Source organism: Ictalurus punctatus, chromosome 5 (assembly GCF_001660625.3).
Source record: "Ictalurus punctatus breed USDA103 chromosome 5, Coco_2.0, whole genome shotgun sequence".
NCBI lineage: Eukaryota > Metazoa > Chordata > Actinopteri > Siluriformes > Ictaluridae > Ictalurus > Ictalurus punctatus.
In genome coordinates this window covers 27,755,317-27,769,531 of record NC_030420.2, presented here as the reverse complement: position 1 = coordinate 27,769,531, position 14,215 = coordinate 27,755,317, and the positions used below count along the sequence as shown (strand labels likewise).

General features: G+C 38.8%; 2 protein-coding genes across 2 annotated transcripts in view; both read right to left on the bottom strand.

The window, feature by feature from the left end:
- The window catches only part of LOC108265192 (uncharacterized), a 30,173-nt gene extending 27,599 nt beyond the window's left edge, over positions 1-2,574 (bottom strand). The window contains exon 1 of the mRNA XM_047155787.2: positions 2,148-2,574. The gene's annotated coding sequence lies outside the window, so the exon portion shown is untranslated. The remainder of the gene's footprint in view (positions 1-2,147) is intronic.
- Positions 2,575-4,722: 2,148 nt separating this feature from the next.
- On the bottom strand, positions 4,723-12,545 carry LOC108265274 (tumor necrosis factor receptor superfamily member 14). Its single transcript, XM_017467420.3, has 6 exons — positions 12,446-12,545; positions 8,241-8,426; positions 6,869-6,994; positions 6,600-6,755; positions 6,398-6,485; positions 4,723-6,313 (listed from the first exon to the last, which is right to left on the bottom strand). The coding sequence occupies exons 2-6, from the start codon at positions 8,371-8,373 to the stop codon at positions 6,130-6,132; spliced, it is 687 nt and encodes a 228-aa protein (XP_017322909.1). The 5' UTR covers positions 8,374-8,426; positions 12,446-12,545; the 3' UTR covers positions 4,723-6,129.
- Positions 12,546-14,215: the final 1,670 nt, after the last annotated feature.

Genomic DNA, 14,215 nt, shown 5'->3' with positions numbered 1-14,215 from the left:
TTGTGAATGGAGATGAGACCAGTCGAACTAGGTTTACAGGGAAATCTTGCCAGATCCATATCTCCTTGCTTGGTTTCTCACTGATGCTAAGCAGGGTTGAGCCTGGCCAGTACCTGGAAGGGAGACCTGCATGGGAAAACTAAGCTTGCTGCTTGAAGTGGTATTAGTGAGACCAGCAGGAGGTGCTTACCTTGTAGTCTGTGGGGGACCTAATGCCCTAGTATAGTGATGGGGACACTATACTGTAAAAACAGTACTGTCTTTTGGATAAGACATTAAACCAAGGTCCTGACTCTCTGTGGTCATTAAAAAAAATCCCAGGACACTTCTCATAAAAGAGTAGGGGTATGTCCTGGTGAAATTCCCTTCTCTATAATGGCCCCTAATAATCCCCATCTCTGAATTGGCTACATCACTCTGTTCTCCTCTCCATTAATAGCTGGTGTGTGGTGGGCGTTCTGGTGCACTATGGCTGCTATTGAATCATCCAGGTGGACGCTACACACTAGTGGTGGTTGAGGAGATCAACCCCCCCAAACTAAGCAAAGCACTTTGAGTGTCTAGAAAAATGCTATATAAATGTAACTGTAACTAAATACATGGAAACACTCATGCCTTACTGGCTGACAACCTCTCAATTCTGCCAAACGCTAGCTCACACAGTCAGTGTGAGGGAAAATGGATATACGCTGATTAAAAAAAAATTAAACCAGCAAAGGTGTTGAAACTGAAACAGTAGCATCCTCTCATGCTGAGTAGGAAAACAAGGTGCGTAAACATCTATATGAGTTCCAGTTTACGTGAACATGATATGAGCAGAGCATAAGGAAAGGTACTTTTCATGGCACTGTAGCAGAAACCCATAGCTTAGTTGTGCCTCCCCTTGGCTAGCAACACCAAACTAGCCTAGTTAGAAAAGTTTGATATTTTATTGGTCTGGTAATCCTAAAAACACTGACAACAACCCAAGGCAACTTTTATAATAAATCCAACTTTTTCTAATCATGCACTGACGCATGCTAAAATGACTGAAAGAACTATGAGTTTCACTTTGTAGTGTATTTTTGTACGGTTGATAGGTTGTGAAAGTAACTTGAAAGTAAAGTAATTAGTAATCTGATTACTTTTTACATGGAGTAATCAATAATGTAATCAGATTACAATTTTAAAGTAGTAATTAGTAATCTGTAGTGGATTACTTTTTTTGAGTAACTTATCCAGCACTGGTAATAGTAATTATTATTATTATGTAAGGAATAAAACAAGGGCCCTATTATAGGGAAATAATCAAGGACAGGGTGGTGTAATGGCATTACCATGCTGAATTATTTTGCTATAACAGCTGATACCACCACAACTTTTTCATGTGTAATTCACGCACAGGGGCATTGTCCAAAAATATAATCGTAGTTACACACTAGTGATATGAAGTTCGAACCTCTGAATCTTGTTCAGCAAAATGAACGGATCATTTCTCGAGTCATTTCGTGCATTTCAGCAGAATATAATTAAATGTTACATGTTACATTCCCCAAGACATCTAGTACTTATGCAAAATATGATCACATTTGGAATAAAAAATAAACTATAGGCTAATGTAACCAAGGCCGAATTATGAGAAACAGAAATGATTCATTAATAGCTTAGCTGGTCTTCAGCCTATGCAGTCAGGCTAAACAGAAATGATTAGTTCATCTCTCAAGTCTTCGGGTTCGAGTCATTCGTTCATCACGTGACCGCCCCATAGGCTGAATGCAGTGGGGCTGTGAGGTAATGAACGAACGACTCGAACCCGAAGACTCGAGAGGTGAAGTAATCATTTCTGCTTCCAGTATATGGTGCATTGCCTATGCGGCGGTCACCGGAAGAACGAACAACTCAAACTCGAAGACTCTAGAGGTGAATTAATCATTTCTGTTTCCGGTACAGAAACTACTGGAATGTTTCCGCGCATGCGCGGTCAAAAATGAACGAATCACTCTCTGAGACAACTCCGTTGTTCCCGAGCCATATTAAAGATCCGTTCGAATTGAACGAATTGTTCATGAACGACACATCACTATTACACACACACACACACACACACACACACACATAAAGAAAAAGGTTTTTACTCGCCGTGTCGTCTGTGTAGATCTGTTACTTACTTGGTTGAGCAGTAAACATGTCCCGATCCAGCAGACGGGCCTTAAAATAGTTCTGTGTAGTTTCTGTTTCTGCTTCTAATAAAAATAAACAAGTACCTCCCTACTGTGGAAATCCCCAGTTGCGCCGAAGCAAACACAGCAATTGACAGTATAAGTATACGATCAAAACGTTTTTATAACCCGTGACATACTGAAATAAATTCCAAATAATTCAGAGACGTTCAGAGAAGTTTAAAGAGACGGGAGTGCCAAAGGAGCAGCTTTGAAAAAAAAAATCAAATCCAGTGCAGTCATGTGAAATAAAGCATGACCATTGCCTCATGACAAATCAGAAGTTTCAACAATATGAAGTTCATTACACGCATTTTTATGGTTATTTCAGTAGCCTGGTTCTATTAGACAGAAATGTGTGTGTGTGTGTGTGTGTGTGTGTGTGAGAGAGAGAGAGAGAGAGAGAGAGTAGTGAAAAGTAAGAAAGCATGCGTCTTCATCTAAATATATATTTTTTTATATTCATTTGTGAAATAAATGTATAAAACTATGATATAGTGGGTTTCTCTAATGACACCATTTATAACCTGTATTTGTAACAGGTTTGTAGTCAAGAGCACAGCTGCTGAATGGGACATTATGAGCTGCCTTTCAGCTGTCTTTGTGAGATGTAATAGGAAGTCAGTGTAATTGACATAAGGTGGGACTTTTGTGATTAAGTACTATAATTCTTGTAAAAGAATCACGGAGTGCACTTGGGGTTGTTAAAGTAAAGGGCTAGGCATGCGGATACAGGAAGAGGAATAACTTACAGTAATGCAATCTAAAGATTATAATTACAAGAACTAACTTATCTACATTGTACGTAGGCATCATATTGCTTGGCTAGATTTGCTCTGCCTGATCTTCTGTTTAACATTTTGCTTTGTTCCTGTTATGTTTCAGTTATTACTCTTTAACCTATATCTGTTTCTCTGCCCACACAAAATAACATAGAACTGAGACACATGTGTACACTCTACATACTTCTTCATTTAAATACCACTATACATAACATTTTGAGCCACTAACAATCCCACTAATGTGAGACAGCCTTGGAATAGCTTACTGACACTGAGAAACTCAGAAGTCTACTATTTTAAAAAATTAATAACATTAGATACTTAAAATGACCAAATTAAGACTTGAACATTAGGGTGTTTAAAATTATTGTTTAGAATAAATACTATTCAGAATAACAGCCACTTGTATAGAGGAGTGTATGAACCAGCATTGTTCTGGGTCAAATACCAGCTGGGTATTCGATATACTGGGTCAAAAAACTGTATTCCGGTCACTCACACACGATTGGCTACTGCCACACTTATGGCTGTGACAGTGCTGTTAGCAGTACAGGTGCTTCTATTTAACCACATACCCTTTCTTCCTGCAGCTTTGTTTGATAAAAAATATAAAGAATGATAAAGATAAAGAATAGAGTCCAAACAGAAACTAAAAACCAAAAGAGAAAGTAAAAAAAATCCCCTAAAATTTGATCCAGACGCTGAAACATAAACACAGTGTTCTCTCAAGTGACATTGAGAGAAATGTTGTTTTAACTGTCATCTCTCATATGTTTGTATTTGTGCAGCAGAGATCAAAGTACATAACTTTGAATCCCAGCAACTACAGCGTCCTGAAAATGTTTTCCCCACAGCATTAAACACGGTTCAGTTCAGAATGCTGAAGGAATTTAATTACAGTCCTGTTACAACCTGCTATCTTGGAACGGGAAGTTTGTGTGCTGTGACATTTTGTGTGCAGGTCCAAACTCCCTCCCAGACTTTCCAGTCTGCCCTAGCCTGCCTTTCTTCCGCCTCCAGGATGACCTCACAGATTGGTGGCCATACTTAAAGAGGAAGACGGAGTGAGAACGTGTGGGATGTTGGAGGTGGTTATGTGTGATTTGGTGTTAGGAGAGTCTTTGGTCTATGTTGCTTTCCCTTGTGGCTATCAAATTCTGTATTCTGACTGCTGTTTTGGTATTTTGACTTTTGCCTGGTTTTGACTTTGAGTTTGGTTATCCATAAATCTGTTTATGTATATTCTCTTTACGTTTGTATATGTATGTTCACTTGGTTCACAGGCAGTAGGGGTGTGGCTGCCATTTCTTTTGGGAGGGGGTTCCTTTTGTCTCTGTTTCTTTGCTTAGGTAGTTAGGGAAGTATATTTGTATTTTCTTTATTTTCCTTTTAGATAAGATAGCTACATAATCATAGAATCCTTTTGTTTATTATTTTGGCCTTGGCCCACCCTGAAGATACGCCTGGTTGGTTAATTTGTACAATTATATGTATATATTGTCTGTTACAATATACCACAACCTTTTTCACACAACCTTGTTTGCGTTGTTATTCCATTATTTAAAGATCAATCCAATTGAATCCCGAGCTGGTTACTCTGTGCTGCCTAACCTAGACTGGGCCGTAACAGTCCAGGGGATTTAAATTGAAAACATGAAAAATAATTTCATTCGGTAGGCCAATTTAGAACCTTATTGAGCCTGTCCTGGCTGTCATGTAATGGAGTTGAGGACGGATGCAAATGCAGATAAGAGCTTTATTATGTGAGAGACAAATCCAAATCGTGAACCATACAGTGCGTTTACATGGACAACAATGACTATGTTTACATGGACAGCAGTAATCTAATTATTGACCTTACTCTGAGTAAGATAATACTAAGGTCAATAGTTAGATTACTGCTGTCCATGTAAATGTAGTCACAGACGTGGTTTGCTGTGATATGACACCAGCCAAGAGCCACGTTTGACACCACTGCTCTAATGTCTTTAATCACATACAGTGCACCCTTTAAACACATTAAGTGCATCTCGTGAATTTGAATTTTCCAATATCTGACATGTTTGTTACAGAATAATTGTTTAGAGCCAGTCAGGTGAGAAAGTTAAGAAGTTGCACTGAGGAAGCATGAGGGTCTGACTGCACTGCTGCTTGTTAGTTAATGCATGTATATGTAGCACTTTGATTTGGCTGAACAATTTAAGCGATAGTTATGCAGTGATAAATAACTGGCAGTATTAAATCTGGTCGTTTGTCCCAAATGCAATCACTCACTGAAAGCACCGAGATTTCAATCACTAAGCACCACTTTCGTGCTTCCAATCTTACTCTCAGCTCCCCTTTGTGGTGAGCAGGGAAACACACTGAGAGAGGGGAGAGGAGACATCAGAAAAAACATATACATCAAGTCTTGTCCTTGGCAACCAGCACAGTGTATTTGAAGCCATATTAACTTGTTAAATTAGCCTTGTAAAATATTGTATCACAACCAGCATGCTTTGCTTCTTAAGTCTACAGTAATGGTGACTCAATCCAGCTTTCAACGAGTCACTTAAGCTACTAAAATACTGGTATGGTTAAGATAACAACATGGATTCCCTCAACAAGGGAAGAAGAAAAGCGTGTTACATTGAAAGGCCAAGACATAGAATTAACAAGAAATTGCTCAGGGAATTACACAGTCAAGGCAGGGGCATTCACTTATATATTATGTGCCATGAAAGCAAGACTCAAACTAGTGGAATTAAATCAATGTTCACAATATTATGTGCAATAATCTTTAACTACTAGGGTTGGCTAGATTTATAAATTAATTTTCTTCTTTCACATTAAAAATATAATTAGATATAAACAGAATATTAGAGTAAGAATTCACTTTGGAGCCATTATGTAAAGAGGTTTTCAAACGTTTTGCAGCCAGAGACCACTTCCAATGTAAAGGAATTGCCATGGACCCTCTTAGGATCACAGCATAGATTTAATTTTAATCGTATAAATTTACTCATGCTGTTAGAGCTTGTTTCTTTCCACAGCACTGTGTATTATTTTAACAACTGCCTGGTTTTAATTCTAATTTCAATTCATGTTAACACTACTTATACTCTATATAAGTTATAATCCCCCTGTCCAGCATGTCCACTGTATGATTTCTATAGTATGTTGAATTTTCTAGTATTTTTACATAATAAAACACTTAAGATAACAATTAACAATATCAGTGACAACAAAACCCCAATGATGAGGCCCAGATGAGGCCCAGATGGTTTATGGGTGCACACTGCATCACTCGATGGTGTTCCCCATGTGACTGTTATCTGCTCCAAAGACTCACAACTGTAAAGGAGTGAGAAATAATTTTCACTGCATTTAAAAACAGAGTTCACAGTACAGAAGAGGTGAAAATCATGTTATACTCACTTTGTATGTGGTTCACAATTCATTAAAGAACCATTTGAATATGTCTCTTCAGAGCAGTCTTTACATACAGTATCCTTTAAAGCTGTTCCTGTAAAGAAAGTCTTAATATGGTGATCAAATTAAATAAAAACATTTGACTGAACGCAGAGGAATTTGAATTAAACATCACCAGATATATTACAGGTAATGTTAAAATGTTAACCTGTCTGGTAGATGTATTGTCCAGGAAGGCAGGTGGAGTGCTCTCTGGCTTTTCTGCAGCTCTCACCATGAGTTAGTATACAATAATGTCCTGGCAAAGGCTCACAGAGTGCATCTGAATTGTATGAACACTTATTCTTTACCCTTAATCCATTACCTGTTGAAAGAAAACAATATACATTACATAAAGATATTCTAGATCATTCTATAGGTATTATACAGTATTAGAGGTACTCTAATGTTAAGTTACAGGAATGAGCATTTCTTCACCTTCATCACACACAGTGCAGCTGAGACATGCTGTCAGACCATTCGGGACATCAGTGTAGGTTGATCCAGTGCACAATCTACACACTGTGCCTGAATTTTTGCCGCAGTGCTTTAACACACGGTGACCTGGACAATAACATTTTATTCTCAAGCTTGTCTCATATACATTAGCCTAGCATGTTTCTTTGAACCAATCATTGGTATATGTCATCAGCATGTGCTTCCAACTCCTCCTAATCATCCTAACTTAAATGTTCAGCTGCAGCTGACCATAACAAACTCACTTAGTAATTATTATCCGTGTGTAGCTTTTTCCTAAAAAAAAAAAAAAAAAAAACACTTTTAAGAATGACAATGATTTGAGAAACGCTGCTGTAAGAGAAAGGTGCTTTCACACTTTGTCGTTTTAGTTGTTGTTGTTTCTTTATCAGAAGCTACTTTTGGTCAAAGTGAACCAATTGAAGGTGAAAAATAAAATCAAATTTACAAAAGCCTCAAGTGATGTCCAGCGCTTTTTACCTGCCAGTCAATCATGTCGCAGGTTGGGGTTAAGTGAGACGATAAAATGTCGGTGAAAAAAATATTTGTTCTTGTTAGTGATTAGAATATAAGGAGATTTATGGCTTGTTGAAAAAAATTTCACAGTTGCAAAGTAAATAGAAATAACATCATGTCTAATTTGGGACATTCACCATTGCACAACACTATAACTGTGGTTGCATTCAGTCAGGTACACAATCAGCTCAAATTTTTCTCATGCCAAGGATTCAGCAATAGCAAACAACCCCCTCATCTCCAGAGTTTCTATATTGCCGCAAAAGCTGCTCAGGTAAGTGCTTTTTAAGGGAAAGAAGCTGCAAAGTGAGACAAAATCTTAACTCTACATTTAAGTACATTTACAAAATCTTTAAACGGCAGCTGTTTAAATGTTCACTGTTTCAGTATGTGCCTTTGCATAACTTAATGAAACGCAAAATTACACCCAGTAGTTTTCATGTCTGGGAATTTAAAATAAATTGTAAAGCAATTTGAGATGTGAATGTGTAGTGTGTTTTTAGCCTTTCAGTGAAAAGATGTGATCGACAACTTTGAAGTTCACTTACAATTAGTTTTATTGAAGAATTAAATTTAAATAATAGTTGCACTTTTCTCATTTAATGAAACACAAAACTACACATAAAACTAGCTTTTATGTCTGGAGGCACAAACACATGACATCACAAGGCTGTGACTGGTGATGCTGATACAGAAACATGCTCTACATGACACCAGTACATTTATTGTATTTGCAGTTATACCTCAGTCAGAAACAATGTGTCCATTTAAAAAAATAAAGAATCAATAAGTATCTAATGAAAATAAGGTAGCATACCAGGAGTGCACATCAGACAGCATACTCCATCAACGTCATACTCAGTAGTGTTGCATGCTTCACAGCATATTACAATAATGAGATTCAGTAATGTCAAACATACGACGTAAGATAATCGCATGGCGGGCATCATGTGTTCGACATTACTGGAACTCAATAGAGTAAACAATGTGTGTTAACGTAAACCTGAAAAAGACAAAAATATAATGCAAAATGTTTACCTGAAGTCTGATTATACTTTAATGCTTTTATATTCATAATAACATATTAGCAATGATTTTGAGGTGAGTATCACTCAGGCAAAAAAACAACTGACACTGAGAAGTTAATTTTCTCTGCTGTAGTGTGTGTTTAGTCTGAAATTATTGCTCAGTATGTAGTATGCTGTTTGGGCTGTATCCCCAGCCTACATTTGCTGACACTAACTAGCCATAAAGAAATATTTTGAAAATATTACCACTCATTAAAACTCACATACCAAAGCTATATCACTGATACTGTCATGATTTCCCTTCACGCAAAGCGTTGGCATTGGTGCATGCGGTGCGCTCTGAAATTTTGAGCTCGTGCTTCTGGGTTTGCAGTGACACTGACTTTGTTTACTTCTGACATGTGTGTTTTGTTATGTTTTATGTCCTGTCTCTGCCCCTGTATTGTCACTGGCTGTTCCTTTGTGTCGTCATTAGTCTCAGCTGTTTTGTGTTCACCCTTGATTACGTTTGATATTTAAACCCCTTGTGTGTCTATGTTCAGTGAGAAATATTGAGTGTATTCACCATGCCAAGCCTTTGTGCCTCGTGTTTTATTTCATAACTTTGATCCTATTCTTGTCCTCGTTTCTTGATTCCCGTTTAGCCTTGTTTATGCCCGTTAGTCGATCGCCTGACCTCTTGCCTGTTTTTAACTACGCTGTTGTCCCACGTTTTGGATTTGTCTGCCTGTCTCTACTCTAATAAAGCTCTTATCTGCATTTCCATCCATCCTAGCCTCCATTACGTCCTTTACATGTCAGATACACTACCAGTAAACATGAAGAGTATTCAGATTAGCATAAAAAGCAAACTTCAAGTTCAAGTAGCTAACTGCCATTATCAAAAACATTTTTATAAATTATCACAGAAGCAAACTATTTTATCTGAAACTGAATGATTAAAAGAAAGTAGCAGAATTGAGATAGCAATGTAAAGACGTGTTTAATATGAAGAGGCTGGAAGAGTTGAGAGCAAAACAGAAGTGAGGAAAGTTTACTGGACTTCAGAGGTCACAGTGGATTAAAGTTATCATTACACATGATAGGCAAGCACAATATGGAGAGGTGTGATAAAGGTCAGGCACATGACAGTGATATTATTGTAGTGTAAGTGCTATCAGACAGAGAGAGCAGACAGCAAGGGCGTTAGCTGGACTGTTAAAAACATACTTCTAAATGGACTTCTAATTAGACTAAATAGACTAGTTTCCAGCATTTTTTTCTTGCATGTGAGACCTAATTGCTTAAAAATGTGAAAATTGGACCAAAAGTTTATCATAAATTTATCATAATTTTGTTTTTGTTTTTTAAAATTCATTCAAATTTAGTAACAACTAAGTTTGCCACAGTGAGAGGTGTAGTAAATTTGAGAAAAGGTGAAGAATTATTCTATAGGGAAAGTGAATTATATTAAAAAAGTTGTGTTAGAGCAATATGTTTAACCATTCAAGAACTATTGAAATTTTTTCCAAATAAATAGTGATTAAAATTCTCTAACAGTTAAACTAGGCAGAGTAAAGAGTAGGGGTAGGCAATCTAGCAAAAAATATCATATATCATATCACAATTTTTCGGGCTGGACCAGGATCTGCAAAAGTATCACAATTGTTTTATGTGCTGTTTTAAAAGACTATTTGCAAGTTACTGAACAGAGCAACCAAACTAATTCCTATTAATGAAATTACAGCTCTACAACAGTTCCATAACCTAACACAAAAACAATAACAGAGACACTTTAGGACGAAGTATATTCAAAATAACTTCAGCAGGTACACTTCATGACAAAATATAAACAATAATTTCTAAAATAAAACCAATCAAGCATGGATACGTGTTTAAAAATGTTCTTAAAAATGTATATGACTTCTAATGTCTTCAGTATTTAAAACTACAATACATGGAAATGTGATTGACAGGTGAGTGAGTATTTAAATGCTGAATACATTAGGTGAGTAAGGTGCTTTCCAGATGGTTAAACAGGTTCATCCAGTTTCCATAGTATGCAAATTTTGCCTTTGCATATTTTACAAACAACCATTGTGTGTACCATGCCAGATGTGTAAATACTGTAAATGTCTAAAAGTTTACATTTTTAGGCACCAATTCCTCAAACTCCACAAAAAGGAAGTACCTACACTTGACTATAACTAGTGAATAACTAGTGAATTGCTAGACTAGTGAATAGTGTAATGTCTGGGTCATAAAACAACTTGGGAGGCCATGTCTGTGCATTTTGAGTGCAACTCATAAAATGTGTTTCATATCACAGTGCGTGCGATCTCTCTATAAAACCAGAGCATGGAGACATTTTAATTGTTCACTATCTAAAACTGTCATATCTCCAACCCTTAGTAAAGAGTATATTACATTATAGAGAAGTTGCATAATAATGTACAAGTTGTTATGGAATTTATTTTTGGAATATTTTGAAAGCTGCTGAAATATATTATAAATAAATATTCAGTAAAATTCTGCAACAGTTAAACTCTCCAATGTGAGAGGTGCATTATATTCTAAAGAATATAATCCAATATATTGCATAATGTTTTACCATCTGTTATGGAACAATACATGTAATCATTTAGAAGTTATTGGGGGTTTTTTGGTTGCAAATATCTTTTCGCAAAAGTTAGTGAGATGTGTACAATATCGTATGACTTGTTTTGGAGCAATATCCTTGACCATTCAGAATGTGCCGACTTTTATTTCTGCAAAGAAAAATACATAACATTTCAGTAAGAAGTTTAATTCCACAAAGTGAGAGGTATAGTAAATTCCAGGGAAGGAACACAATATTATACAAACTGTTTTGGAGCAATTATGTTTGTAGTTTTTGAAGCCTTTACACCAGTGGTCACCCTGTTCCTGAAGATCAACCTTCCTGAAGACTTTAGCTCCAGCCATAATTGTGCCCACCTGACCATCTAATCATTAACTTAAGACTTAGCTCCAACCTCTTAAGGCAGTGATTAGATGGTCAGGTGGGCACAATTATGGAAGAGATAGATCTTCAGGAACAGGGTTGGTGACCACTGCTGTAGACTGTTTAGAAGCTTTTTTTTTTTTTTTAATTCTTTAAAAATTTAGGCACAGTTAAATTGTCAACAGTAAGAACTGTAAATTCTAGTGATGTTACCCATTACTAATTTTATTTTGTATAATGACCACCTATGGCAGGGGTCTTTAATATTAGATGCAAAGGACCAGTGTGGCTGCAGACTTTAATTAGAGGCACACATGATAGTTGATTGAAGACCAAGATGAACTGATTAAACAGGTGAACTCAGGAGTGACTCCTGCTTGGTTGGAATGAAAGCCTGAAGCCACACCAACCCTATGTGGATAAGATTGAAGCTTGAATTTGATTCAAAATACGATGTTAAAATCATAATTTCTGTGAATGATAGCCTATTTCAGAGGCGACTTTTGTTTGTTTACATTTTTTACAAGAGCAATCTCTTGTACTTTATCTATAAATCCCAGCAGTAACACAATTATGTTCTCAACAGATTTAAATGATACAGTAAATACAGATCAGAATAAATATCTAAAAAATTAATTTCCTAGTATGCAGTTCATAACCTTGTATTAATTTCACCCTCGAGACTGACATTCTGAGGTGCGTGTCAAAGAAATAAAACCCTTTGCTTTGGAACTGTATCGGTGACATGAACGCATTGGAAATCGATTTAAAAGAAGCACAAATCCTGGTCAAAGGTCATTCAAAGAATGAGTGGTCTTGTTGTTGTCTTGGTTATGAATAACAATATTGTACACGTGTTAAACTTTCTGCACACACCGTCCGAAATATATTTAAGACAGAAATCCAAAAAAGCAAAACTAAACTGTTACAAATCTTTAGGTTATTAACTGATTTGAATTGATAACAAGACACGGCGTATAAACAGTACATAAAGACGAACAGAAATTATTGGTAAACTTGAAGTTCACTTACTGTTAATTTAATCCAGGAAGAAGTGAATAATGAGCACAACAGCAGCAGTGGAAGTGATCCGGAGTAGTTTCACTTGTATGCGTCAGTGCGCATGTGCGGAATCATCGCTTTGAGTGGATTGTGTATGGTCTATCTACGGAGAACCATTTCTCTTTTTAAATGACATTTTCAAATACATTTTTAAAGTCCACAATTTCTTTATGAATTCCTTAATATATTTTTAAATGACGTACTTATTGAGTGTTTTATGTTGTTCCCTTTTTACTGTGAACTATTTATTGATGGATTAATATTTCATTTATAAATGATCTTTTTATCGCCCATTAATACATCAAATTGTCACGTATCAGGAAACTCTGGACTCCACTTCCCATCAGGCACTGCACTGCATGTCACATGACCACCTGCACCTGATTCACGTGTCTGTTAATGAGCACGCTTGTGTATATATAGCCATTGTCTGCACTGATTCACGGTCTTTCGTTGTCTTAGACTCCCATTGTTCATGTCTCGATGTTTGTTTCTTGCCACAGTGTGTTTCAAGGCTGTCATAGTGTATTTGTTTCTTAGTACGTTTCTTTAAATAAATGTCTTTATCTGCATCTGGCTCAACCCACGACTTGTGACAGAACGAAAGACCAAAAATCAGAAGCAGCAGATCGCCAAGATGGATATCTGGGGCGTCAGGATGCCACCAATGTTAGTGGAGTACTTTGCCACGTTACGCCAACAGTCGGAAGATTACCAAGCTGCGCTACGAAAGCAGCAGGTCGCCAGGTACAAGGGGGAGTTTGTGGTCGGGGCTAATACCCACTAATATCCCACCCTCCCTCCCCTATTATGGCTCTCGTTCAGCCTGCCCGTTCAGCTGAGGTCGTCGCTCAGCCCGCCTGTTCAGCTGAGGTCGTCGCTCAGCCTCCCTGTTCAGCTGTGGACGTCGCTCAGCCTCCCTGCTCCATGGCAGATAGCGTTCCCCTCTTCTGCTTCGAGGACACCCAGGCTCGTCTCCCTGGCCGCACGGAGACCCAGGCTCGTCTCCCTGGCCGCACGGAGACCCAGGCTCGTCTCCCTGGCCGCACGGAGACCCAGGCTCGTCTCCCTGGCCGCACGGAGACCCAGGCTCGTCTCCCTGGCCGCACGGAGACCCAGGCTCGTCTCCCTGGCCGCACGGAGACCCAGGCTCGTCTCCCTGGCCGCACGGAGACCCAGGCTCGTCTCCCTGGCCGCACGGAGACCCAGGCTCGTCTCCCTGGCCGCACGGAGACCCAGGCTCGTCTCCCTGGCCGCACGGAGACCCAGGCTCGTCTCCCTGGCCGCACGGAGACCCAGGCTCGTCTCCCTGGCCGCACGGAGACCCAGGCTCGTCTCCCTGGCCGCACGGAGACCCAGGCTCGTCTCCCTGGCCGCACGGAGACCCAGGCTCGTCTCCCTGGCCGCACGGAGACCCAGGCTCCTCTCCCTGGCCGCACGGAGACCCAGGCTCCTCTCCCTGGCCTTACAGGGGACTTCGCTCTGCCTTCCTGCTCGGCTGAGGTCGTCGCTCTGCCTCCATGTTCCGCTAAAGACGTCGCTCCTTTTCTTCGCTTCTCTCAGTGTGTCGTTCCCCCTTACTGCTCCACGGAGGACATCGTTCCCCCCTTCCTGCTCCACGGAGAACCTCGCTCCTCTCCCTGGCCTCGCGGAGAACCTCGCTCCCCTCTCCTGTCCCATGGAGGATATCGCCCCGCTTTCACGTTCAGCTGAGGTCGTCGCTCAGACTCCCTGTTCAGC

Coding starts and splice junctions, on each gene's coding strand:
- LOC108265274 (XM_017467420.3), bottom strand. CDS start 8,373: ATGATGCCCGCCATGCGATTATCTTACGTCGTATGTTTGACATTACTG. Junction 6,756..6,868: donor CTGCACTGTGTGTGATGAAG/GTGAAGAAATGC, acceptor TTCTTTCAACAG/GTAATGGATTAAGGGTAAAG. Junction 6,486..6,599: donor ACAATACATCTACCAGACAG/GTTAACATTTTA, acceptor CTTTCTTTACAG/GAACAGCTTTAAAGGATACT.